Source organism: Halichoerus grypus, chromosome 8 (assembly GCF_964656455.1).
Source record: "Halichoerus grypus chromosome 8, mHalGry1.hap1.1, whole genome shotgun sequence".
Lineage (NCBI taxonomy): Eukaryota > Metazoa > Chordata > Mammalia > Carnivora > Phocidae > Halichoerus > Halichoerus grypus.
The window spans coordinates 40934208-40960715 of record NC_135719.1 but is presented as its reverse complement, the minus strand read 5'-3'; the positions used below and the strand labels follow the sequence as shown (position 1 = coordinate 40960715).

Here is a 26508-nt window from a genome sequence, read left to right as displayed (position 1 = left end):
AGAAAATACACACACGTTTCTTTGTCAGAAATAAAGCGAAACTATTGTAAATAAAATTCTCTGGCTAATTAAATTGACTGTGGGTGGTTTCTGAGATATCATTCTGTGATAGATATTCCAGGGGGAAATCTAAGTAGGCCAGAGGGGAACTAATTTGGAAGTCTGATAAGCAGAGGCTTATAAACAAAAAGCCTGTTTTCTTGTTCCCTAGGCCGTGAAACAGAAAGAATCGATTTTGCTGTTATTTTTATTATCCCGTGTACTTTATAGAACCTTTCAACCCATTTTCTGATCTGCTCCCCACAGCTCCAGCTCTAAGGGGTAGAGCTAGAGCAAAGGTCACCAGGTTAAGGGACTTGCCTAAGGCCACAGAGCCAATTTAGCATTTGTCCCCTGACTCCTGGGCCAGTGCTCTTTCCCTCTCCTGCACTTGAAAACTTGGTCCCTAGTACCAGCAGCTCCATCGCTTCCTGTATGGGCAATGGGCAGGCCTTGTCTCTCCTTCAGCCTTCTGAGCCCCACAGAGAATGCTGGTCCGCCTCCATGGTGGGGTGTCCGGTAGGGTCTGACAGCATCTAGCCAATTAACTGAGAGGTAGAACTATTCGTGTAAGAGGAGTCTTCACCTCAGGGTAAGGCCTATCTCTCAGGGAAGGGCAGATGTGACAGTTCACAGTAGCACAGAGGCTGCCATCTGTCAGGGCAGGATGGGGTGGAGGTGCAGGGCATAGGAGGCAGAAGTTCTGACACATCGTGCACGCACCCAGAGCACCCTCTCCCTGCCCCAGCTGGACACACCAGGTAAATGAACTGCTTAGTCACACAGAGGACAAGTTTTGTCAAGACCTCACCCAGAGAACTGCCCTCCTTCCCCCACTAGTTCTGTTCAAGGCTGCAAACTGACCTTGGTTTTCCCAAATGGATTGTTGAATCTGGTTTTGATGTGTATATACAAAGAATTTACTGTGGGAAAAGGGTTTGGTCTGCCTCAAAGTGCAATTTGAGTGTTTTTCCTTCTGTTGTGTGCTTATCTATCCATCTCAGGCAAGGAAGTGTTCATGACATATATTGCTTTGCCTTTTGGTGGAGGCAGTTTCTCATATATTCTTTTTATCTTGAAGTAAATGGTCTGTGCCATGGACACTCTTCCTGATCGACTAAAATATGTTGTCTTTGTCAGATGAAATAGGCTTTGGGGCTTCATTTTCTAACTTTATCCCCAAATGAAAGTCTAAAATGGAAATCTTTGTCTCTCAATTAGCCTTTGTCTGAGGCCAAATCTTTTTCTCTCCTCAGGTGTTTCAACTACTACTGATAAACTGCTTTTTTCTTTTTTCCACTTGTAATAGTCATTTAATGCCCTATATCTACTAGTTATCCATAATAATGGGAAGGGATCCTGGTTTTTGGAAGGCATGATTAATTTGAAGAGCCCAATTTTGTCATTAAATTTAGCCCCCTCCACTTCAATTTTTTTTTTTTTTTAAGATTTTATTTATTTATTTGAGAGAGAAAGAGAACACGAACTGGGGAGATGGGGAAATGGGCAGAGGGAGAAGCAGACTCCCCACTGAGCAGGGAGCCCAACATGGGGCTCAATCCCAGGACCCCGGGATCACGACCTGAGCCAAACGCAGACATTTAACCGACTGAGCCACCCAGGCGTGCCCCCCACCTCCTCAAATCTTTTATTGATACTTTTAGCACTTGGTAAAATGGAGTTGATAGTTTTGCCTTCTTTGTTCCAGGTGAACTAATACTTAGTACCTCATTCAAGGGTTGGTGCAGGAAAAGTCTAAAGCAGGGGTTTGGTCACACTTACACTTGAGAAGCTAGTGCCACGGATTGACAATGAAAGACAGCCATGCACTCCCCAGGCCAAAAGGCCCTTGAGTTGTTGGGCCTTTCCCCAGCCAACTTTCTGCCCCCTCTCCTGGAAACACCAGTCAGGTCTGTTGATCAGCAGCAGTCAAAGCAGAGAAGACCCAGTGGTTCGCCTCCTTCTAACTCCTTGGCCAACTTCTCTGAACAGAGTTTTTGAGAAAGGAGACAGCACAGCCCTAACCTTCATTTGATTATTAGCCATAGGAAAAGACAGCATTAAACACTGACCTTCACCTAAAGCAATTAGTCTGAGCTAGAGTACCAAAAAGAGTGAGGAATTTAAAGTGAACCTCTCAGGTTTGCTGCTAGGAGTATAAATGGGCACAAGCACTTTGGAAATGTACTTGGTAGGATTTACTACAGCTAAACATAGGCCGACCCTGTTACTCAGTAACTCCACTCCTAGGCGTATACCCAACAGAAATGAATGCTGCGTTCACTGAATGACATCACCAGGGTCTTCAGAGCAGTACCATTCGTTAGAGCCCCAAACTGGAAAGAACCCCAGTGTCCATCAGCGGTGGAATGGACAAACGGTGGCACAGTCCTGTAGTGGAATTCTACACGCAACAAAAAGGAATGAACTGCTGTACACACGGGAGGGCTCTCACAGACCTAATGTTGAACAAAAGAAGCCAGACATGAGAGAGTAGATATGACATAGTTACACGTATACAAAGTTGAAGAAAATCACCTGTGCGCATACGGGTCAGCATAATGGCTGCCTCCTGGGAGGGAAGAGGTGGGGGGATGCATATTGATTGGGAAGGGGCACGAGAATTTCCTGCGGCCCTGGAAGCATTCTGTATTTTGATCTGAGGGGTGGTTACAGGAGTGTACACAGAAGTAAAACTCCAGGGAGCTGTATCCTTCAGCTTAGTGCGCTGTAGAGTGTATCTGTTAGACCTGCTCACTGGGACATCAGAGCTGGAAGGCTTCAAGACACCTGTCAGTGCAAAATGGCAATATTTGTCCATCTTGCCTCTGCTCTGCTTTGTGGAACAGTCGGCTACACATTGTGCTGCACGCTGCCAGACGCGGCCACCCCGTTTCCTAGGGTGAAGTATTTTCTACGTAAACAAGTTAGGAGGGAAATCACCAGTCATTTCTCTGCCTGTTTCTGGGCAGCAGGACCAGAGCAGGGTAAGAATTAATATGCAGAGGAATGGACAGGAAGTCTGTCTGCCTGTGCACATTCCCTGCTTCACATGGGTCTTAACTCTACTAGGCTCTCCGCTCGGCCGCCCAGCTCTCTTGACAGGCAATGGAAATGATTAATGATCTTTTTTAAAGCCAGGAAAAAGTAGCGAGGGTCCTTGGCAGGGCCATGTCCTGGGTCCTGGGCCCTCACCCCTGATCAGTGGGCAGGAAGGCAGCCATGTGACTCTGTCTGGGGTCCCTGCCCCCAATTGCATCTGGTCATCATTGGACTGGGCCCATTCTCTGCAGTGGGGAGGAAGTCGCCCTCCCTCCCACACTCCTGCCATCTCCCATCTTTGTCTCCAGTGCCCAAGGAGGCCATCTCCTCCGTCTGCCCTCACCCCTACCCCTAGCTCTGTCTCCACAGTCTGAGTGGCAGGAAGGAGAGCAAAGTGCCAGGGAGCAGGATTTTTTTTTGTTTGGCTCCATCTGGCTGGAAGCTCCTGATGACAGCTTTGGCCTTGCGAGTGCCCGTGCCCAGCAGCATTCCCACCACCCAAGGGTTAAAGCCCCAGGAGCCCCACAGCCTCGCTGGGTCCCTGGCCCTCATAAAAGCCTTTTCTACACTGTCCCTTGGGCTGCCTCAGGCTCCCTGGCTGAAATCTGAGAAGGGCCCTCTTTGTTGGAACTGTCAGTCTCTTTTATTGAGGAGGGAACTGGAGACCAGCGGCATTTCTTGGGGTACAGATAAGGCCCTGGATTCCTGTCAGAAGGAGCATGATTAATTACCCTCAATCCTAGCTCCTGCTTTGATAGCGGTGACTGACAGTACACAGGCTTCCCCGTCAGGTACTCACACCCCCCCGGGAGGCGTGTTGGGGGCGGAGATTCGGCCTCCTGCAGGGCCAACACCAGTGACCCACAGAGCGCTCTCTGAAGTGGCTGCTTGCCTCCTTCCTGGTTCTTAGCAGGTTGCTTTTGCATTTATTGTGGACAGAGACCTGTCACCTCTCAGATGAAGAGCCTCCTTAGAGGAAGATCTAATCCAGCCCAGAGAGCAGGCCAGAGACACCCCTCTTCCCCTCAAGGTTGAGGAAAGAACGAACGTTGTGGTCTGTGGCCACACAGGGGCCTTCCTAGGAGAAGTTCCTAAACCACCATCTCAAGGTCACTTGGCAACATTATTCCATAATTCAGGCAAGCTCCTAAAACCAAGCCACCCTCCCTTCGGTAATAATCACGACTATCAATTTTTGTTTTAAGTTTTTACTCATAGACTCATGGGACTGAAAGTCATCTAATCCAAATTCCTCATTTCACAGATGGAGAAACTGAGACCTGAATATGTCCAATCCTCATCCCCACCCCCCAGTATGATATATTGGTTCTCGTTCAGAAGGTAAACTCAGCTAAAAGGCCTTCTCCCCCTCTCTCTTCATAGCTGAGTCTCCTTGGGACAAGGGAGATGGGTGCCAGGTCCGTTAGAGCAGACTGTAGAGACAGACCAGCCTGAGGATCCAGCCTCTTTCTTGGTTGTCAGAAGAATGGAAGCCAGGACAGGTTTTGTGTCTGGATTGTCTGGATAACGTGAGAAAACCATACCGTCATTTCGAGCTGGCGCTCAGAATAGTCTCAGCTTTGTTTCTGACAGCACCCGGGGGCCTCCTGCCCTGGGAGCTATTTTTAGCAGTTTCACAGAGGGCCCGACTCTGGGAAGAACGTGCCCAGTCTCCTTATCCATTGATCTCTGAACCAGGGTGCCTGGCTGGACTGCAGAGCAGGACTGTGGGGCCCACCACCTGGTGCCAGTGCATCCCAGACCTGTGGTTTCTCCCCAGAGGGGCTGGGAAGAAGTCACTTTTTGGTTAGATTTACAGTCTTGACTTCAAATGCCACTTTCCCCTTCCTTGTCCTAGTTCCCATACCTACCTCTGTTTCCCCCGCCCTGAGCAGTTCTCAGCCTCATGCAGTCACACTCCACGACTATAAAAAGGCGCATTTTTCATGAAATTTCTACAACTATAACATCGTTACCTTTCAAAGAAGCCACCTCAAATAACTAGACAGTGCAGTGACTACTCAGAGTAAATGTATAATTCCTCTCTAGGGGGTTGCTTCCAGAAGCAGTGTGAGCCACACCTGAGAACCTCTCATGGTTTATGACTACACCTCATCTTCAAATAAAATCAGTATAAACGGCCTGGTCACTTCGTATTCTCCTGGCTTGCCTCCATGAACGACCATTTCTAAACGTAAAATACACCCTTTATGTTTGAAGGTTTACCACCATTGGAGATTCTGATGAAAATAATGCCAACTCAGAAGGCCATTTGCAAATGGATTTCCAAAACCGCAGGGTAGCTGGTTCCCCAAGGTGACTGTTCTGGAAAACAGCACTGCATCGGCTGGGCAAGCCCCCTGCCTGATCTTACACACTCAGCCGCGCCCGTCTGTGTATGGCACAGACCCGGCTATATTTCACTCTTTAACCCCTGCTTCCTCATCCCTTCGACCCCACTGAGTGCAGTCATAGATTCTTTACCTTCTCCAACCCCCCTGGCTCTCCATCTGTTCAGCTGCTGCTTGGCCACTTTGCGTGGGATGTGGACACAAAGAGCTTACGCACCCTGGGCCTCCATTCCCAGGCTGTTGACTAAGGGTCGTGACCCTAATGAGCCTGCTGGGACCTGAGAGGAGAAGGTGACTTCTGCTCAGGGCTGTCAGCATCAGACACGTGATGCTGGTGACAGGTCTGGCGGGCATACCACAAGCATGACAGAAATGCGTCAGAGGGTCCCAGTTGGGTAACCCATAGCTGGTTGCTTTGACTGTGAGAAACCTTTTTTTCCCCCATCTGCACGACAGTTTAATCTGTTAAACACTATAATTCTTAAGGGCATGGTGAGGGGGAAGCAGTCTCTCTCTGCCTTCACGGAGCTTACAGTCCTCCTAGGATGCCAGGTGAATGTACGTAAAACGATTAGAGACTAATTACCTGCTGAGCTTGTAGGGCTTGTAATAGGAATTCTGAGAGAGAAGAAATCCCCCTGAACTGGGATAGTTAGAAGATTCTTCCTGAAGGCCAATGTGTAGAGGATTTGAGCGGAGGCAGGTCACGTTAGGCTTGATGAGGGAAAGCACAAAGCAGAGAGTAGAGTAGAAATGAGCCTGGTCTGGGGAGGGTCATGAGGAGACCCAGCTAAAGAGTGAGAGAGTGCGTCGTCGGGATGCTTGAAATACTTCACAGGCAATCTTTTAAGGGGTGTGGGGGACCCGGGTGATGAGACTGGGCAGGCGTCAGGGTCTGTGGTGTGGAACAAGGATGCGAGCATCGTGGTGGCCGCAGTGCGCAGGTGGAGCGCGTGGGTAAGAGGCCACCGTGGGCGGAAAGGAAGATACGTCCAAGAGGCGCCTCCAAGGAAGAATCAGTGGAGCCTCCTAACCACCTCAGGGTGGGCGATGGGGAACAAAGAGGGGCCAGTGCTGCCTGAGACCTCAGAGGACAATGGTGTTGCTGGAAGAAGAGGAAGTGGTGAGAAAGGAGGGGCTGGCTTTGGGGATAACGGTGAGCTCAGTGTGAACATTCTGACTTGGAAGTGAACAGGTCACTGTGGAGATGTCCTAGAAGCTTCTGGAAATGTGAGGGGACCTTGAGAGTGGTCCTTCCAGAGTCTCCAGGTGATGCCATGAGGATGCAAACTGGCCTGGACCATGAGTGTGCTCGGGCAGACAGGCCTCCAGAAGGAGGTGGACCTTGGCCCTGGTCCTACCGGGAGACCAGTTATGCCAGACCAGGCTCTTGTGCTTATGTCAGGAATCAGATTTATTGTCCAGAGCAGCACAGGGAGGAAAAGTTAACCAACACAAGCTGCGTGTCTTGGCAGGGTACCCACAGTCCTCTGCTATTTTTACGTGTGTATCTTTGGATCTAACGCTATGACCCCTTTGTGTTTGACCCTCCGAGGACCAGCTGACCAAGACAGAGTTCTCGAAGACCTCATGCCCCCTTCTCACACTGCTGCCACACAGCACCCCCCCCCCCCCACCATGTTCATACTGCTTGCTCTTCATGGGACCCTTTGCTCCATTCTCTTGCTTGAATTACCCTGTGAAAGAGTTGTTGAGGCCAGCATTTCAGGGCTGGGAAGAAAATGCCATTCCTTGAGGGGAAAGAAGCAGGAGGAGCTGAAACAAACAGCACTGCTCGAAAATCAGGCTGGCTCACCGCCCACCAGGCAGTCAGCGAGACCTCGGCAAGCCTGGGCGGTGGGAGGGGGCCGAGGCAGAGGAGAGCAGCCTGTGTACAGTAAAAGGAGTTTGCCATCAAAAGGCAACAAGTCTCATACCCTGCCCCGGACGGTGACCCTTCCCTGTGGAATTCTCCCCTCTGACCTCCAGATCATTAATCCTGAGGCTGCCAAATGACAGTCATCCATCACGCCTCCTGCCGAGCATCCCAGCGGCCTGTGGAAGGACCCTGGGCCCGCCCTCCCTGCCGTCCCCTGGTGCTCATTAGTGGGCCTTCCTGCCTGGTGCCAGGCTTCCTAATCAAGTCCCTGCTCCTCTCACTTCCCTTCGGGGCCAGTGGCGGAAGCTGCTCTGACCCTCCCACTTTCAGAGGCCAGGGAGGGGTGGAGCGATTAGTGGGGAGAGTCGTTCAGTGGCTTTTCATCCCCCTGGAGACGTGTGTGTGTCCAGCAGCCCCTTTGACTCAGTGGGGACACAGGAGAGAAAACATCTCTCTGTCCTGCCGGAGAGGAGGAAGCGGCGGTACTGTTACAGAGTGCAGCGGAGCTGTGCAGGTGGGTGGTGGAACCGCTCAAGTGGCTTCTGAAGGCCCCAGAGGGCTGTGAGTTGCCACATCATTAGGAAAGAATCTGGACTCATCCTGCTCGCCAAAAACAAAACAAAACAAAAACCCAACTTTGAGGCCACCTAGTGCAGCCCTCTTATTTACAGATGGGAAGACAGAGCCAGAGGCTCATGTTTTAAGCAAGCCCACAAAGCCTCTGAGTCAGACCTGTCTTTCTGCTCATCCCAAGGAGCACTGGCAGCTAGTCTTGATAGCTTCCAGCTTTGGGAATTTGAGTCAGATTAAAGCAGATTCGTGAACATATTTCCAACTCTGCAAAAGCTGGGCACATGCATATGTCTTCTTTCTCTGCTTGATGACACAACCCTCTGTTTCTCTATTTGGACAATCACAGGGACCCCCATCAACCGAATCCCCATCATGGCCAAGCAGATCCTGGACCTGTATATGCTGTATAAGCTGGTGACAGAGAAGGGGGGCCTGGTGGAGATCATCAACAAGAAGATCTGGCGGGAGATCACCAAAGGCCTGAACCTGCCCACATCAATCACCAGCGCCGCCTTTACCCTGAGGACCCAGTGAGTGGCCGGGGCCTTAGGGAAAGGAAGCTGAGGCTGGGAGAAAGGGGATGTTTTAACCTAGAGGAGAGGAAGGAAGGAAATTCCACAGTACAGTGGGCAAGATGGGAGGAATTCCCAATGCAGCCAGGAGCTTTCTGAGATGAATCCCTTTCTACACCTAAGTGATCATGAGAGCCACCATTTCCCAAGTGTCTGCCTAGGCTACTTTGCCATTCTGTTTCTTTCAGACCTCACCATCAACCCTGTGAGGTAGGTGCTGTCTCATTCTTCAGGAAACAGAAACTGAGTCTCAGAGGTTCAGTGGTTTGATCAAGGCCATACCAGCTAGTAGTAGTAGAGCTGAGATTCACCTCTGGGCTTCTGGCCCCGTAGCCACTCTTTCCAGGACATTATCTCCCACACGGCACCTCCACCCTAAGCCTAGACCTTCCTACCCGACACTCTGCTTGCCCGGCAACAGAGGACCTGGGATTTGGGACCTATTTTTGTCATCATTTGAGTTAATTATGGGGGTCCTAGGAGCAGGGGAACCAAGAGTAGCATCAGAGAATGAGGGCTGAGGGGAATCTATTCGTTGGCACACACTAGTTGTTGCTCTCTGGAGAATATGGAATGAGCATCAGCGAGGCAGAATGCTGAAAAGGAGAAGGGCTTTATCTTTGGAACTGTTCCAGCAGAAGTTGGGGACGGAGCTGTAATCAGTACAGCAGTCCTTCTCTCAAGGTTCTTGGGTAGAGAATTGCTTCTTGGGACATGTGATGCAAAGAGGGACAGGAAACAGTGCTCCTACCTGACCAGCCTGACTCAGAATGGTGCGGGCATCCAGGAGCCAGGAAGACATTGCAAAAACATTTCTAAATGGCACCTAAAACGGTGCCAAAACAAACATGAAACATGAGTGACGATGTTCTTTTTTTCTCTTAAGGAACGGTGCCTCCATTTGGAGCAGAGTTTGGTACAGTGTTGAGTAGCAGCTAGAGGGGCCTGGGGCAGGGCATCTGGCCACCCTGGACCTTCCTCTTCTGCCAAGTGATCCTGTGTCCCAGAGGCCTGTCCCACAGAGACCCATAAACTTAAACTGGGTGGCCTCTGGTACCGTTCTGGACTATTCTCCTCCTTTCCTTCCTTCCCTCCAGGTACATGAAGTATCTCTATGCCTATGAGTGTGAGAAGAAAGCCTTGAGCTCCCCGGCCGAGCTCCAGGCCGCCATCGACGGCAACCGGAGGGAGGGCCGGCGGCCCAGCTACAGCTCCTCCCTCCTGGGCTACTCGCCTGCTGCCGCCACCGCCGGGGCCCCTGCCCTTCTCTCCCCACCCAAGATCCGCTTCCCCATCCTCGGGCTGGGCTCCAGCAGTGGCGCCAATGCCAGCAGCCCTCGGGTACCCCCCGCAACCACTCTCAGGAAAGGTCTGTAGGGCCCCGCGGGGAGGAGGGTGGGCGGGGCGGGGGTGGCAGAACCCACTGTCAGGTGCGGGGGCGGGGGATTGTGAATCAGTCCAGCTCTTGTGCCTTTGCCAGGTGATGGCGTCCCGGTGACGACAGTGCCCGTGCCAAATCGCCTGGCTGTGCCCGTGGCCTTGGCAGGCCAGCAGGCCGGTACCCGGACGGCCGCACTGGAACAGCTGCGGGAGCGGCTGGAGTCGGGGGAGCCCCCTGAGAAGAAGGCGTCCAGGCTGTCGGAGGAGGAGCAGCGCCTGGTACAGCAGGCCTTCCAGCGCAGCCTGTTCAGCGTGGCACGGCAGCTGCCCATGAAGATCAGGATCAATGGCAGGGGTGAGCGCCAGGCCCCTGGGCAGGGCCTCCCCTCCTGCTGGGTGCCGACCTGGGCTCCCCTCCAGGGCCCGTTCACATCCTGGGACTGGGGTTCACATCCCAGAACGGTCTCAAGGCCAGAAAGTCACATGGTGCTTCTGTGGCCACTGGGATCTCAGCTCACCAAGCTGACCAAAAATTGCCTTAGGCAGCGCCCTGTTCTCTGGCAAAAAAGAGGCGTCCAAGGAGGAGGGGCCAGAGGCCCTCAGGGACAGCTGCTGTGCTCCTCTTCCTCACCAGCCTTTTGATCTGTCTAAATGAAAGGGCTCAGCCTTCCCCCCAGCACCTCCCCGGATGTAGAGCTGGGCTCTGGGCTCTGGGCGGAAGGCAGCCCCTCCATCCCCAAGCCTCCACGAGGGGCCTGAGTGCCTCAGGCCAGGCTGCCTGTGACCCTCCGGAACCAGGGGAAAAGAGGAAATACAAGTTTGGTAGCATCGTTGACATCCTTCCCTCCCCCTCCTCGTTTTTCAGGTGCCCTGCCTTCTCCTCTCCTGAATCACACACTCCATGCCCCTTGTTCCCTCCTCCCCCTGCCCCCACACTTTCTTTGCGGTTCTTGCCCTTGACACTGTCGCAGAACAAACTTGAGCAAGCATGTGATGGGAAGAAGTCAGGTGTGAAGGGAGCTGTGCGTATTCGCAGGCAGCACTCCCTGCCCCCCTGTCCCCAGGTGAGGAGCAGAAGGACGCTGGCAGCAACAGCTCTGCTCTGTGCGCCTCTCAGGGCCGGTGCCCCTGGTCCTGCACAAGCCAGACACTAAGAGAAAAACAGCTCATCCGGAAGAATTCTTGGCTGCATGGTGAAAGGGCGGAGTCTGGGGTGAGCCAGGCAGAGGCCCCGGGTCCCAGCACCTGCGGCTTTCACAGATGGTCAGGTTGAAATGGGTCACAGGTGCCGGGCCACACACTGGGCAGGCAAACCCTCTCCTTGAGGACCCAGCCCGCTGAAGCGGAGGAGCAGGAAAGGCAGGTTCTCCGAGGTAGTGACTGGGGCTTCCTCATGTCCGGTTCCCCAGCCCAGTGGGCCGGTAGGTGCTTAGTTAGGGTTGGCCGAGTCGTGCTGCAGGTGTCGGTGCACCGCCCGGAGCCAGGGTCAGTGCTTTGCTGCCTGGGATCCCTTTCCTTGGACAACAGAGGAAGCGGGGGAAGTAAGTGGCTCAGCGGAAAATGGGGAAAGCAAGTGATAGGACATTGGCAAGTCTGGGTTCTCTTGCCAGACCTGACGCTCAGGAGAAGGTTGTACGGATGCTTTCTAGAAGTGGGAGGCCTCGGCCAGCTGTGGCCAGTCCAGGAGAGTGGGAGAGTCTCCGAGAGGACATTGCAGTGCCGGGAGGCCTGACCAGGCCCGCTCTCTCCCTTGTCCCCAGCAGAAGACAGAGCAGAGGCCTCGGCTGCAGCGCTGAACCTGGCCGCGGGCAGCATCGGGAGCATCAACATGTCTGTGGACATCGACGGGACCACGTATGCAGGTGAGGCTCTTGGAGCTCCGAGGGAGGTCCACGCATGCCGGTCCTGGCTCGCCCTGCTGGTCACCCTCCCACCTGAACCCCCTTCCCAGGGCTGGCTTTCTTGCACATAGTCTCAAGGTTCCAAAGGTTAAGTGGTTTTTCCGGCCAGAAGCTGAGGGTTGCTAACTGGATGACAGATCCCCCCAGCTTTGACAGAACGATAGAAACCCTCCGTCTGACCCTTTTGGACCAATGGCTGGCTCGTTAATTACAACCATCCTTTAGTGTGAAGCTGCCCATGCCCTGAACATCATGTCATAAGCCACCTGTGACATATCGCTCTCCTCGGACCGGCTCTAGCCCGCTCTCCCTAAACACCGCCTGTCATTCCCTTTCTTTAAAATGGACCAAGGACTGACATGCAGGCAGAGGAATCTGAGTATGGCAGAAGCAGCCCCTGTTTGTAGGATTTCGCCCAGTCCTTCACAGTTGTCCTTCTCAGTCTGGTTGGGCAGTGGTTTGTTTGTTGGCTGGTTGGTTTAGCACCTCTACCGAGTCTTTCCAAATGCTGGAAACCAGCCCTTTCCCCACCCCCATTGCTTTGGTTTAGGTGTGAGTTTCGGCATGAGCCCAGCCAACTCTTACTAAGAGCAGCTTGATGAGTGGGGGCCGGAGAGCCCAGGCATGCTAGCCTCATGTTGGACAGAGGGCTCGGGAGGTGCCCGGTGGAGGGGCTTAAAGCTGCACATTCCGTCACACTGGGGGCATTTCCTCAGGGCATGTTCTGTCCCTTTGAATGTTCCTGTTCTGGGGGCTGGGCCCCGTTGGGGCACCACACTGCAGGCCTCATGCTCTGGATCTCTGCTGGGCCACCAGCGGTGGGCATCAGGATTGCATCCAGGGAAGGGACAGAGCTCCTGGAGGCAGCCTGCAGAGAAGCAGTGATGCCAAGTTGCCTGCCAGTCACCGCATGGCCGGTGCTTCGGAGGCCACATTCAGAAGTCTCTGCCTGACACCGGGGGCCCCTCGAGGAGACCAGGCGAGCCAGCAGGCAAGGCCTAGGTGCCCTTTACCATCTGGTGGTGTTCGGTGGCCTAGGAGGCTTGGGGGCTGTGAGGGGGTCCACAGAGAAAGCAGGGAAGGAGGGGATCCGTGCCTGGAGCTGATAATCCTCTCTCTCTCTCGGGAGAAAGGAGGAGATCACACCTTCTTCTCTCAGAATGGGGAGCAGTCAGAAGAGAGGTGAAAGTTCCCCAGACCTCACCTGCCTCAGTCCCCATCCCACCTGTGCCCTTTGTCAGTGGGTGTGCAAGTCACGCAGGCCAGGAACCAGGAAATTGTTCCTGGGAGCCCCCAGAGCCGAGCGCACCCCGCTACTCTGCTCTCTCCCCGTCTCTTGCCGCCCGCACCGCCGCTACTGGTTTGGGCCTCTCCCCGCTGTGGGAGTGGCTTCCTTGCAGGCCTCCGTCGCCCCTGTTCTCCCAGCCCCACAGAGAGCATTGTAAGACACAGATCTCATCTTGTCCCTCCCCGTAACACCTCCAGGGGCGTCACCGTCAGCACAGTGCAGGGTAAGACACGCCTCCTGAGAGGCACACAGGCCTCCCGTCTCTGCCGGCCCTGAGTGCACGCTGCTGGGCCCCCGCCGCGGCTCTGTCACAGCTCTGCCTGGCACGCCGGCCCTTCCTCCGGCCGCTCTTTCTGCACGCCCAGGCCTGCTCTCTCCCCCGGAGCCTTTCCTGACCTGCTCGCCCTTGCCTTCTGACCTTCTCTTTGTTCCCACCACCCGCCGGAGAAGGGAGCGGCGCCCGCAGAGCACTGGTTGTGTCCCCTCAAAAGCATGGTTTACCTCTGCCCCCTCGCCGGCCCGTGAGCACCCGAAAGGGGAAGGTATTCGGGACTCTGGGCGGCGGCCAGCGCGGGGTGCGGAGGAGCGCAGCCCCGCGCTGGGTCAGGCAGCGCACGCTTGCGGGGACAGAGCACGCCTGCCCGTGTCTCCTCAGCTGCTCACACTCGCACCTCCCCCCCCGCCAGGTGTGCTGTTTGCCCAGAAGCCCGTGGTCCACCTCATCGCGGGGCCCGCCCCCCAGAGCCTGGGTGGCAGCGCCAGCGGCAGCAGCAGCTCCCACTGCTCGCCGAGTCCTACCTCGTCCCGGGGCACCCCCAGCGCCGAGCCCTCCACCAGCTGGTCCCTCTGAGGGGCAGGACCCAGCTCCCCACGCCCCACTCTCCTGTCGAGGGTGAAGGAGGTTGATGCACAGAATTTACCTCATCTCACGGAGCCCATGTCAAACACCATTTGGCCAGATGTTGAGAGTTTGGACGTGTCCGTCTGTCCAGGCTCCGTTCAGGTCCTGCTGTACTCTGGGGACAGGGAGAGGCTGCAGGGGCAGGACAGGGCAGCGTTGTCCAATCAGGGATCGCCCTGGAGAACCGGGCGGGGTCTGCGGGCGTCCAGCTTCCTCCCGGGTTCCCAGGCCACCTCCTGTCCTGGGCACAGTGTATCGACAATCTGTAAGCCAGCACAGGGCTGGAGGCCCTCCACAGCCCTTCCCCTTTAATTTATTGCCCTTCCCCTGCCTTCTATCAGGACCCCAGGGTCACTGGCCTCTTCCCCTGCTCAGTCCTCCAATCTTTAACTCCCACGTGGGGCTGCTAGGGGCCAAGACCATGCCTTCACGGCCTTTCTCTGCTGAGCATGGGATGGGGCCCTCCTAACCCGCCTTGACTACCATGTTTGGTTCCAGGGGTGTGGGTCCCTCAAATCCAAGTCTTGAAGCAGTCCTCAGGGCCCCATACTCCCCTTTTAGTGGTCCCAGGAAAAGGGGCACACGAGGGCAGTCCTCAAGTCCCAGGGCTTACCGGGTACCTGCTGAGGGAGAGGCAGAGCCTCAGGGGGCTGCCCAGGCAGGCCCTGGCACCCATTTCACACGGACCTTTTTCTGGCCCTCCCAGACCTCACGCCCTCACCCGCCCTTGTTGGCCAGCTCTCCCAAGAACAGCCCACTTGTCCCTTGGGCCCTCCCTTCTCATGGGGCCACCTCAGCCCCGGCATCCCCAAACCTGCTGATGTCAGGTTCATTGAAATACCTCAGATTTGTAATTGTTGATGTTTGATTCTTCAGGAAGTATTTGCATCTCTGAAATCTTTTTTATATGTGTTTTGCTGACTTTTTTGTTTTTAATTTTTATTGTTGTTACTGTAGCACCAAAGAAATGAAAGCAGATCACCCCCAAAGCCGAGCAAACATTTGGTACCCCAGCCCCTCCGGCCCTTCGCTAAGACCCCAGTGAGGAGGCGGGGAGGCAGGCAGGAGAGATGACTCAGGGATCACAGTGGCGGGGGAAGCGGTGGAATGAGAGGCCCATGCTCATGAAGGTTGGGTCCTGAGACCACACAGTTCAGAAGATGGCCCCTGACCCATTTCCTGCCGGAGCAAGGCTTGTCTCACACCCCTCCCTGGCTCCCCAGGGTGGGGACAGAACAGTTGCCCTTCACTCAGCATTCCCATCTCAGGGTAGGGGCAGGCCAGAGAGGCTGAGCTGCCCCAGGGGATAAGGGGATGCTGTGAACTCCGTCCTCCTCTGGGACCCTGGGCTGGAGCAGGTTGCTCCCATGTTGGAAAGATGAGTGGTTGTCACACAGGGCTCCCCTCTCATTGAGTACACCCTGCAGAGCTCATAGAACACCACCCACTGTGACATCATCAGGCTCTGGTGGTGACAGGCCACATCGCTGGCGGGAGCCCTGGTGTGGCTAGCATTCGGCCCTGTCTACGAAAGGAAAAGGAAATCAAAAGCTTGAGCACAAAACAGCTACCTCAGCCTGGTAAGCTGCAGCTCTGCTGGACTTCATCTTCTCGCTCCCCTCCCCAGGCTTCCACACACTCGCTCTCACACACTCACACAGCCCCATCCACTGGGGTCTGACCCTCTTCTGGCCTCAGGAGCCTTCCCACCTTACCCACCAGGTAAGCGCAGGTGGTGGGCAGAGAAGGGCGTCTGGGATCTGGTGCCAGGGAGGAGCCCAGTTGGCTGGCGCTGGGCCCACTTGAAAGTGTCGCAACATTTGGCCAGTGTGTCTTTCTCAGGGGTTTGGTCACGAAGGATGGACTCTTCCCAGCCAGAGGACGCAGGGACAGTGCACTGTGGCTTTCTGGTCATTGGATCCTCTCCCCTTCCCCACGCAGCTTGAAAGCCCAAGAGAGGGGATGCCAGCAGGTGTCCCAGGAGCAGGGACCCGGGCAAGAGAAGCTCTCCCTGAAGGGCACAGGGCAGGCTGTGGGCCAGGGCTGCTCTGGGCTCCCCCCCCCCCGTGCCCCCCCCCCCGTCTATGTGTACTCTGACCAGGAAAATGTTCTAGCACATGGGTAGCCTAGGCAGTGATAAATACCTCAGACGTCCTCTTGCAGCAAGTGTCTGTATATGTGGTGGTTATTTTCTATCTTACATGTTCTCGAATGTTTATATTTCAATAAACCTCTACCTCTTCACACAAGCAGGTCTCTTGGGTGCTTTCTGTGACTCTCCCAGTGGGCAGCGAGACCCCAGAGTGCTCAGCCTTTTTTTCTGCCATGATACACACCCTATGGCTACAACCCAGTTTTGGTGCAACCAAAAGAAATAGGCAGGGAGGGAAAGCAAGGGGGATCTATAGCTGCCCTCTTCCACAACAACACATGCCTCACCTGTCCATGCAGCCCTCTGAGGCAGGCAGATGGGGACCTCTTTGCCGTTTGGAAGTGCTAGCAGATGAGGGAGACACTGGGACAGTCTTGAGCTTCTCTCACTGATTTCTAAACACCTTTTGAAAGAAATGAACAGTCCTTTAGTGTTTTGTTTTTTAAGATTTTATTGATTGATTTGAGCAAGAGAGAAAGAGAGCAGAAGTGGGGGGAGAGGGAGGAGCAGACTCCCCGCAGAGCAGGGAGCCCAACTCGGGGCTCGATCCCAGGACCCCAGGATCACGCTTAACCAACTGAGCCACCCAAGCACCTTTGTAGTGCATTTTCAAAAAATAATCTCTACACCCAACGTGGGGCTCAAACCCACAACCCTGAGATCAAGGGTTGCCTGCTCTACTGACTGAGCCAGCCAGGCACCCCCAGTCCTTTAATAACTGGTAACCAGTAGTTGGTATCACATCTGACAGCTTCCTGTGACACAGCAGGGAGCTGCCACGTGGAGCCGCAGCAGGCCTAGCCTAGCAGAGATGAAGAGAAGCTGGGTCCAGAGACCTCCAAGGTGGAAACAGTGCACTGTGACTGCAGGGGAATGCTGGGGGAGAAAGTGGCAGATGCGTAAGGCTCCTGACAGACCTGGAGAATCTAGGAAGAACAAAGTGCCAGGCCACTGCAATTCCGTCCCATTTCAAATTAACAAGAAAATACAGAAGAATATCTTAAAGACCTTGAGCAAGGGAAGAATTTCTCAAATTAGACTCTCCAAAAGAGTTTACCAAAAGATACTGGTATTTAAAATGACAAACTGGGGTGGGGGGGAAGCAGACTCCTGGATGGTTCAGTTGGTTAAGCATCTGCCTTCGGCTCAGGTCCTGATCTCAGAGTCCTGGGATTGAGCCCCGAATCGGGCTCCCTGCTCAGAGAGCCTGCTTCTCCCTCTTCCTCTGCCTGCTGCTCCCCCTGCTGTGCTCTCTCTGTCAAAAAATAAAATCTTAAGAAAGGGGGGGGGGGCAAAAAGAAGGGCTGGGGAGAGGGGGCAAAGTCATGAACAGGTGTTTTGTAGAAGAGGAAATACAAATGGCTGGACCTCATTGTGATCAAGGAAATGTGCAGAAAGCCATTCCACACCATCAGATTGGCACAAACTAGTCTTACAATGCCAGGTTTTGGCAAGGATGGATAGCAATGGGAACTCTCACAGACTGCCAGGGAGTGTAAATTAGTCTAACCACTTTGGAAAACATTTTGGCATTACCTAGTAAAGTGACACATGCCCAGCAATTCTGCTCCTAGGTTTGTACCCCAGAGGAACTGCCAAGGATGCCCCCAGGAGACCTGAGAGCAAATTTCTGAAGGCTGGTGTGTGCTGTTTAAGTTCTTTGCGTGAATTAACTCCTTGGATCCTCTACACATTTATGAGATGAGACTATTATCCCCATTTTACAGATGAGGAAACTGAGGCACAGAGAAGTTGAGTAACTAGCCTGAGTTCTTTAGCTAGTGAGAAGAGCTTGCAGGGCTTCTAATTCAGTGGCGACAGAGCCCAAAGTCTGCCCTCCCCACAACTGCTAAGCATTCTACACACAATGTCTCATTTCCACTCCACCCACACCCCTATGAGGCAGTGACTTTGTTCATTTTACAGATGAAGAAACTAAAGAGCAGAAATGTGCTCGAAGTCACACATCTAGTGAATGGCAGGGCTGGGAATGGACTCTAATCAGCTGCCCTAACCTCTCCCGCATGTGCCTCCCTTCAGTGAGGGGCGGGGGCGAGCCAGCCCGGTGACAGAAGGAAACAGAGGTTGGAGGGTGTATTTAGTTGTCCCAAGTCTCCGTTCTGTCCATGTCCCCCTTGCTCTCTGCACGGCCGGGAGTCACCTGCCGGCCACTAGCAGCCCCAAGGTGCTCCAGAGACGCCGTCCCGGCTCCCCGCCGTAACCTCCCCCCACCTCATTGGTCAGGGCTGGTCACGTGCCCTCCACATAGCCAATGGGAGTGAGGGGGCGGGGCGACCAAGCGCGGTGCGGGGAGGGAAGCCCGGACGCCGACTGCGCCTTCGCCTGACAGTCCTTGCCCGGAAGGAAAGGAGAGTTGGTGGCTTGCGGCTTCTGAAAGAAGGTTCGGAATCACCACCGGAGGGAAGGGAAGAAGGAACCGACCAGAGAGGCAGGACCGGGACGAGTCGGGGGCCCTGCTGCGCTTGGAAAGAGTGAGGTACAAAGCCCGGCAGCAGCTGGGACACAGGGACAGACAAGAAGGCCAACGGGTGGCGGGGTCGCCCTCTGTGGCAGAAAGCAAACAGGAGCCGGTCTGCGGGAGTGAGCCGGTGGAGGGTGGGTGCCTGGCCTGAAGGGAGGGCCCTCCGGGAGGGCAGCACTCTGGTTTGGAGCGCACTGGGTCCTTGGCAGGGGACCCAAACCACTCAGGCCCATGTAAGCAGAAAGGAGAGGGATTTATTTTCCGGGTGTGGAGGACCCCAAGGACAGTGGAACCTGGGGCTGGCCTCAGCAAGCGCTGCCAATGGAACGTACTCCTCTCCGTCTGAAGACCCCCTCGCCCTGCTGCCCCGGCCACAGAGCAAGGCGACATGACCATCCCAGAGGTCAAGTTTATGTCTTTTCCATACAAGAGACCTCCTGGGCTGAACCAAAATCTCGCCATCCCAATTCCACTTCCTGGGAATTGTCGGCTCCATTTGCTCTCACTGAAATTAAGCTTTTTCTGCCGTGAAAAACAGCAGTTGACAGTTCCCAAGTTCTCTCTGTGTCCAGTCTTCAGCCCTGGAGAGACTACGATTTTGTCTCAAGTCTAGTGATCAGGAAGGGGCCATTGGCTCACTTGGGCTCAGGACCCAGTGCTGGACCCATCCACTGAGAACTCGGCAGCCCCCACTGCAGTGGTGTGAATGGCAGGGAGGGCAGAGAACATTTTGCAGAAACGACACTGAGAAACAATCTCAGAGGTGTTCTGTCCTTCCACCCTGCCAGATTCCCCCTCTGCAGAACTCTGCTTCAGTTAAGTCAGTAGATGGAGAAAGTTAAGTAGAGTGACGGAGCTGAGTAGGGTTCCGATTTTGGAAGCACATGGCCCAGCTGACAGAGCTCTGTAGGGCAAGGAAACACACAGCAGGGTAGGGAAGGAAGTTCAGAAAGAGAAAAATGGTCAGGTGACCTCGAGGGAGGTTAACTCTAAGTCAGCCTTGCCTGTGGCCATTGAAGATGGCCATTCTATCAAGCTCAGAAACGAGAAATCACCTTTCTGGGACAGGTTAGGGGAATCAGGGGGTTTAGCTGCTGTTTTGCTGTATGACTTTGGGCACATTACTGCCCTTGTCTGGGCAGTTTCCCTATCTGTAAAATGGGGACTATAGAGTGATCTATAGATCACAAGTGAATCAGAACTCACTTTGAAAAGTCTAAAGTCCAGTGCCCAAGGCCTTCACCAGCAAGACAGAAGGCCCGTGGTCATCATTCTGCTGGCACCAAAGCGATGAATGGACCAACAAGCCCCACAAGGACCCCAGAACCCCACTGGCCACTCCCTACCCAGCTCTACTCCTAGCCACAGGGTCCCCCCTGGGAAAGGGCAGGTGGCCTCATCCACTGAGAGTCAGGAACCTTGTGCCAACAAGGGCATTTCAGGCCCTCTATGGCAGGCAGGGGACAGGGAGGCCTCTGACTGCAGCCACCTGTGACAGGTCCCGTGGCTCAGGCCTGACAGAAACCCTGGCATGGGGGGCTAAAGGCATAGCCATACAGGCCTCCCCTCTCCCCAGGGAGTCCTTGCCCACCCTTGGTTCCTAAAGCCTGTCAGTCTGCTGTCAGCTCACTGTGGGCAAAGGGCGGACCTCAGTCTCTTGTGTGGCAGAGTGACACTCTAGGCCTCAGTCTCCACACCACCTTTCTCCCCCAGTCGGGGCGCTGCCCTGGTTGCCAGCTTTTCTCAGACCTCTCCTCCCTGGCTCTTGGGCTTTGTCTGACATCTGGGGACAGATGAAGCAGCAGCTGAGCCCATAGAGGGCAGAGAGGCAGGGCAGGTACCAGGTGTGGAGTAACTCCAGCTCTACCCAGGAAAGGGGAGGCGAGCTGAGGAATCCATTCAGAATCAGCAAAGGCCCAAGCTGGAAGGACCCTCTGGGCCTGTTTCCACCCCCACCCCGAGCTTGCAGATGGGGAGACAAGGCAGAGAGAGAAACTGGGCCTGGGTCTCACAGGGAGGCAGGGGTCACTCTGCTTGCTTCTCTGGAGAGTCCCCAGCTGTTACCTTCAGGGGTTGAGAGGTGGCTGGAGGTTCCTGCCCTCCCAGTGCTAGAGTACTGATGCTCAGAGCTGCACCGGCTCCTGCCCTCTGGGGACCCTGTTCTCAGCCTGAGGGTCAGAACTCTTGGAGTTGACCCCATTCTCTAAGGGGTCCCCAGAGAGCAGTTGAGGCAAAAGATAGAAGTCCGCATCCCATGAGGTTCCTCCATGCAGGGTCAGAAAGATGAGGACCTCCATGGTATTCAAGTATAAAGCAGGAGCTGCTCCGGGCAGTGGAACATGCTACATTGTCTATCATTGGCGGCTGCATATTACAGCACATTGTTTCCTGAGTTTATTAATTGTAAATAATGCCTTGTTGATGAAATACTGGATAAATAGACTTTGTGACTAAAGCCCTACATGCAGGTGGTCTTGGGCACACCTCCATGGTTTTATGACTTTAGTACTGACTCACCCTAACTGGACCCCAGGGGAAACTCAGGGGGACCAGGCAGCAGGCACGGAGCCAGGCGCACCGTCTCATGTAATCCTCACATGATCCTCTGAGGTAGGTAAGGTGGTATCCCCATTTTACAGATGAGGAGACTGAGGCCTCGAGAAGGCAGACTTGCTCATTGCTCACTGAGCTGGTCCGTGGTGGAGCTGACGCGAGCACAGGACTTCTTGGCTCTGAAGGCCACCCTCCTTTCTTTCGTGACCCCAGGCCCAGGAACCCAGATGTCCTAACTCCTCGCCATGCCCCTCCTGCTTCTTCCCCTGTGCTCCCCTCCTCAGAGAGGAGAAGGCAGACCAGGAGATACATCAAGTCCCAGGCCTGGCACTGTGTCCCCCCCACCCAGGGGATGACAGGGCTCTCTTAGCATGTCCCCAAATGCCCTCTCCTGTCTATCCCAAATCCTTATGGGAGGGGGGAGAGCTGTGAGCCCCTCTGTGAGGGAAGGGGGTTCCTCCCTGCAGAGCCCCTCAGATCCAGGTGCCCCTCACTCCATGGTCCTCACTTTTCTACCACTGCTGCTCTACCCTCAGCTTCTTGGCACGGCTCTCTGCCACCTTGGGGAGGGGGGAAAGAAGCAGTGAGAGGTGGAGAGGGGTTTGACCAAGTCTGCGAAGGGCAGGTCAGGGGCACAGGGGATTGGGCATAGGGGACCGTGGGCCCCCTGGGCATGCAGGCCCGGCAGAAGCACAGAGACGGAGGTGCTGAACACCAGGTTCTGGGCACCCTCTGGGGCCGGCTGCTGAGCCCCTCCAGCTCTGGGTCCCAGATTTTCTGGAGCTCAGCACACATCCGGGCCAGCTCCAAGCCCACCTCCTTCAGGGAAGGCTGGGAAAGGGGGGGGCGGGGAGAGGGGGTCATTGGGTCCTAACCTGATCTGGTGCTTTAGGACATCACCCGACTCTGGTTTCAGAGCCCCATTCTCACAGGGGCCTGCCTGGGACTCTGCCTTGACCCAAACAAGGGGCATAATGGCCGTCAGGTGCTGGGAGAGGCTGATAGAACAGCAGTTGGGGGAGGGAGCAGGATGGCCTCATTCTGCTCCTCTACACCGTACAGGTGACTACAGATTCCCCTGAATCCAAAAATGCAAATGGGTGATAGTCCCTCAGTGCTCCCTATAAGCTACACCACCCAGCCTAAGGGCTCTTGAGATCAGGCCAGGTCTCCAAAACCTCCCCATCTCCAGATCCTCCCGTCTCCCCGCATGCAGGTCCCTGGCCTGCAAAGCCTTAGCCCTGATGCACTTTGCATTGACTGGGAAGCCACAGTGCAGGGGCAGGACCGCCTGGTGCTCCAGCCCGGGATGGGTCTAGGCTCTGCTCTTTTTTTTTTAAAAAAAAAGATTTTATTTATTTGACAGAGAGAGATACAGAAAGAGAGGGAACACAAGCAGGGGGAGTGGGAGAGGGAGAAGCAAGCTTCCCGCTGAGCAGGGAGCCCGAGGCGGGGCTCTATCCCAGGACTCTGGGATCATGACCTGAGCCGAAGGCAGATGCTTAACGACTGAGCCACCCAGGCACCCCTAGGCTCTGCTCTTGACCCTCAGTGAGCACACCCTGATCCCAACTCCCTGGTTCCAACAGGCCAGGCACCCTACCCTCCATGCCTCCTGAATTCAGCCCTGCCTTCACCTCCCCAGGTGGCCTTGGTCTCAGCTCCTCCGGTCCCTGGTCATCAGGGCCCAGTGTGGTCTTAGAGGGCCCAGTCCACACAGCAAAGGTGGATCAGAGTCTTCTCCTTTGCCTGGGAGGCCCCACCTCTAGCCCTGCCCCCACATTGATCTGAGGGAGGGCAGCCAGGACCCCAACCAGCTTTTACCTCCTGTGGGAGCTGGAGCAGCTCCTGCCCTGCCTGCCCCCGAGCTCTCCCCTCTACCTCTGGTGGCGCCCACCCTCAACACTACTTGGCTCCTTTGCCAGCTTTGGCTCTGGCAGCTCCTGGGGCCTGGTGGGACAGCAAGATCTGTCCCTTCATCCCCACCCCATTCTGAGCACCATTAGCCCGCCCAAGGCCAGGGGGCCCCTCAGCTGGGGCATAGGCCCAATTCTTACGAGCTGGACATAATGTGACCCAGGGACAGTGACCCACTGGGTAAACCGAAGAGGGTCATGGGATCAGTGAGGATCAGAACCCCTAAGTACTGCCGACACCACTCCCAGTGTACAGATGAAGAGCTGAGCCAAGATAGCCAGGGCCACCAGGCCACAGCCTCATCTGTGTCCTTAGGAACCCTGTCCTCCCCGCCTGAGAGGCCCAGGGAGGATTCCACAAGGGCCTCCCCAACAGGCTGTGTGGCTGGAGGCTGAGGGGAGTGGGCTTGCCTGGTGCCCACTCAGCAGGTGCCAGTCTGGTCCCCGGGCCTCCTCAGGGGAGCTGAGGGTGGAGCGGAGCTCACCTGCCCTGTGCAGATGCTGGGGGCTTGCTGGGGGCTCTGCCGTGGCCTACACCTGTGGGCAGAGGATGGGCGGCTAGGATTCAGGGACACTGGCCTCCCTTCTAGGCTGACTGGACTGTCCAGGTTCTCCTTCTTGTTCTGGGCTATGAGCAGGCCCAGGCCACGCGGACCTGAGGGCCCCGCAGGCAGCCTCCAGCTCCTCCCCACCTTCCACCTCTGGATCCTGGCAGCCATCTGGTTTTTCTTCCCCAGAGCCTGCATCTTGCTCTGTCGCGTCCATCTGAGGGGACCGTCCCCCCACCCCATCCTCTTGTGCCCATAAACACACACAGGCTCTTGGGCCTGGGCAGGGCCTGGCCTGTAGACAGGAGCTTGATCTCCAGCCTGGACCCTAGCCTGCCTGGGGGCTTACTGAGCAGTGCCCACCCCTCCTCACAGCGGCCCCTCCTGTGGCTCCTCCAGTCTTTCTACAGCCGTGTCAGGGGCCTGGGGTTAAATGAGGGGAAGAGCAAGACACAACAGCTGGGTTCCCAAGATCTCAAGACATACCCAACCCACCCAACAGGAAGGTAGCAGGAAGCAAATTGAGAGGCATTATGGGTTGAACTGTATACTCCCCCCCCCCAAAAAGCTATGTTTGTGTTTTACTCCTAGTACCTCAGAATGTGACCTTATTTAGAGATAAGGTCTTTGCAGAGGTAATCAAGGTGACATGAAGCCATTAGAGAGAGCCCTAATCTAATCTGACGGGTGTTCTTCTAAAAGGGAAATTTGGGCACGCACGCACGCACACATGCACACACACACAACACAGAGAGCGCCTTGTGAACAGGAAGGCAGAGGTTGGGGTGATGCTTCCACAAGCCAAGGAACAGCAGGGACTGCGGCCACACAGAAGCCCGGGAGAGGCAGGCACAGGTGCCCCCCCACAGCCCTCAGAAGGAACCCCCCCGCCGGCACCTTGTCTCAGACTTCCAGCCTCCCGAGCTGCGAGACAGGAAGGGTCTGTTGCTTACACACACACACACATACACACCCGGTGGTGGTACTTCGCGCTTTGTCAGGGCAGCCCTAGCACACTACCACAGAGGGGGGGCTGAGATGGAACCGCGGGCGGCAGGCCCCTGGCCCCAGCAGGACCCTGACTGGAAGGGGGTCTCTCGCCTCCAGGCGGCCTTGCCTGCAGCAGCGGGAAGCGTGTACTGATCGGAGCGAACCTGTCGTGACTGCGTGCCGACCCGGCTCTCAGCCTTTTCCGTGCTTGCCGGCTTGAACCCTCCTGCTCAGCTGCTGGAGAACTGGAACTGTTCTTGGTGTCTGTTTCCTTGTTTGTTTACAGATGAGGCCCAGAGAGGGAGAGTAACTTGCCCAAGGTCACGTAGCCAGTAGACTGTGGAGGCAGGATTTGTGCCTGGTATTCAGGCTCCGGAACCTACAATCTTAACCACTAATGTGGGGACAGTGAAGAGCACAGGATCCTGGGATCAGGATTGGAGGAAGACAGACTGAGGTAAAACCCCAGAAGGGGTCAGTATAGAAGGAGCTTGAGGTGGGGGATGGGATGGAGGTGGAGGGTGCTGGAGGCCCTGGGAGCCCCTCACACCCTCTTGCCAGCCAGCTGTTGCCCAGTCTCCCTGAGAGCCTCTGCCCTGCTGTGACTTTGACCAATCGGTTGCTCCCCACAGGACTCCTGCCCATGACCCAGCACGGAATTCTAGGCCACCCTCCCTGGACAGGCGCAGAGCCCGGGGCACCCACTTGCTCACAGAAGGTGAGTCCTGGGCAGGCCTCCCTGGGGACTGGAGAGAAATGGCCTTCGCTGTCCCTGAGAAGCAGAGGACTGGAAGGCCCTAGAGTTGGGGCCCACGGGGACACCGGTTTCTGGATCCTTTGCATGTTGTTTGCATAGGGCCCACTCTGCACCACTTCCTTCCGGGCACCTGAATCTGCCCTGAGGCAGAGAGAAGGTCTCGGCAGCACTGCTCACCCTCCGGCACTGTGAGCCCTGCTTTCTCACTGACATTGTCCACTGCAGACCCCCATCTTGACTAGTGTGCACACCCCAGAAAGCGTAGAGTCTCTCTCCAGGCCCTGAGGAGACAACCCCCGACCCTCAGGGGTCTGGGTTGAGAAACAGACAAAAACTTGAGATTTCTTTCTGTACAAATGCGCAGTTGCAATCGCTGCAAATTTGCTTCCTTGAGGAACTAACAGCCCTCTCAGAGCAAAGCTCTGGACCCCAGTTCAAGATACACTGATTCAGACCAACCCCACATTTTACAAGGCCCAAGGCTGCTGAGACCTTCTCACACTCCTTCCAGCCAGATCAACAGATCAGCCTCACTGCGGCAGAGCACGCCCCCATCCTGGGTCCTCGCAACTCTCCATCCCTGCATCTCCCAGCCACCTCCTTGATGACTCTGTTTCTCTGTGTCTGTGTGTGCACATCTGGGAGCATGCATGTGTCTCTGGGGGTGTGGGTGGGTGTGTGTCCACCAGTCTGCTTGTACACACAAACATTTGCCCTGGAGGCTAAGGGAGGGCACCAGCCGGAAGGAGGCGGTCCCCAAACTGGAGTTCAGGTCTGGTGGACAGGGCCCCAGACACCCCAGCCCTTTCTCTGCCCCCCTTGCTCTGGCCTGTGGCACATTTTACCCCTTCACCCCCTCTACTTCTCAGCTGGGCCTGAGACTGCTCACAGCACTGCCCCACCTCCACACCTCTCATCTTTGGGCCTTTGCATGTGCTCCTCCCTCTTGCTGAAATGCCCTTCATTCCTTCTCCTGTTCATCCTTCCGTGACAGTTCAGAGGCTCAGAAATCCCCTCAATGTGGAGGATGTACCCATCTGCTGCCCCCCTTCCCAACTCCCACAGTGCCTCTCCCCTCAGCGGGCATATTGTAATTGCTCACTTGATGATTGTGTGGCCCCAAACCACAAGCTTTTGGGGACAAGGAGTGGTCTGATCTGACTGTGGTTCTCCTGTGCACAGAA

The 26508-nt window shown here is 55.4% G+C and overlaps 2 protein-coding genes across 11 annotated transcripts in view; both read left to right on the top strand.

The window, feature by feature from the left end:
• The window catches only part of ARID3B (AT-rich interaction domain 3B), an 89535-nt gene extending 73360 nt beyond the window's left edge, over positions 1-16175 (top strand). For 3 of the 5 annotated variants that reach the window (XM_078079098.1, XM_078079097.1, XM_078079095.1), the window contains 5 exons: positions 8231-8414; positions 9554-9825; positions 9937-10191; positions 11597-11698; positions 13712-16175. In XM_078079098.1, the coding sequence (XP_077935224.1) occupies positions 8231-8414; positions 9554-9825; positions 9937-10191; positions 11597-11698; positions 13712-13875 (977 nt within the window). In that variant the 3' untranslated portion in view covers positions 13876-16175. The other 2 variants (XM_036117754.2, XM_078079099.1) reach the window with 2 other exon arrangements.
• Positions 16176-18391: 2216 nt separating this feature from the next.
• CLK3 (CDC like kinase 3) overlaps positions 18392-26508 on the top strand; it is a 29542-nt gene continuing 21425 nt past the window's right edge. For 3 of the 6 annotated variants that reach the window (XM_036117749.2, XM_078079093.1, XM_078079090.1), the window contains exons 1-3: positions 18392-18575; positions 24854-25024; positions 25200-25285. The gene's annotated coding sequence lies outside the window, so the exon portion shown is untranslated. Of the gene's footprint in view, positions 18576-24853; positions 25025-25199; positions 25286-26508 lie in introns of those variants that run through there. The other 3 variants (XM_036117751.2, XM_078079092.1, XM_078079091.1) reach the window with 2 other exon arrangements.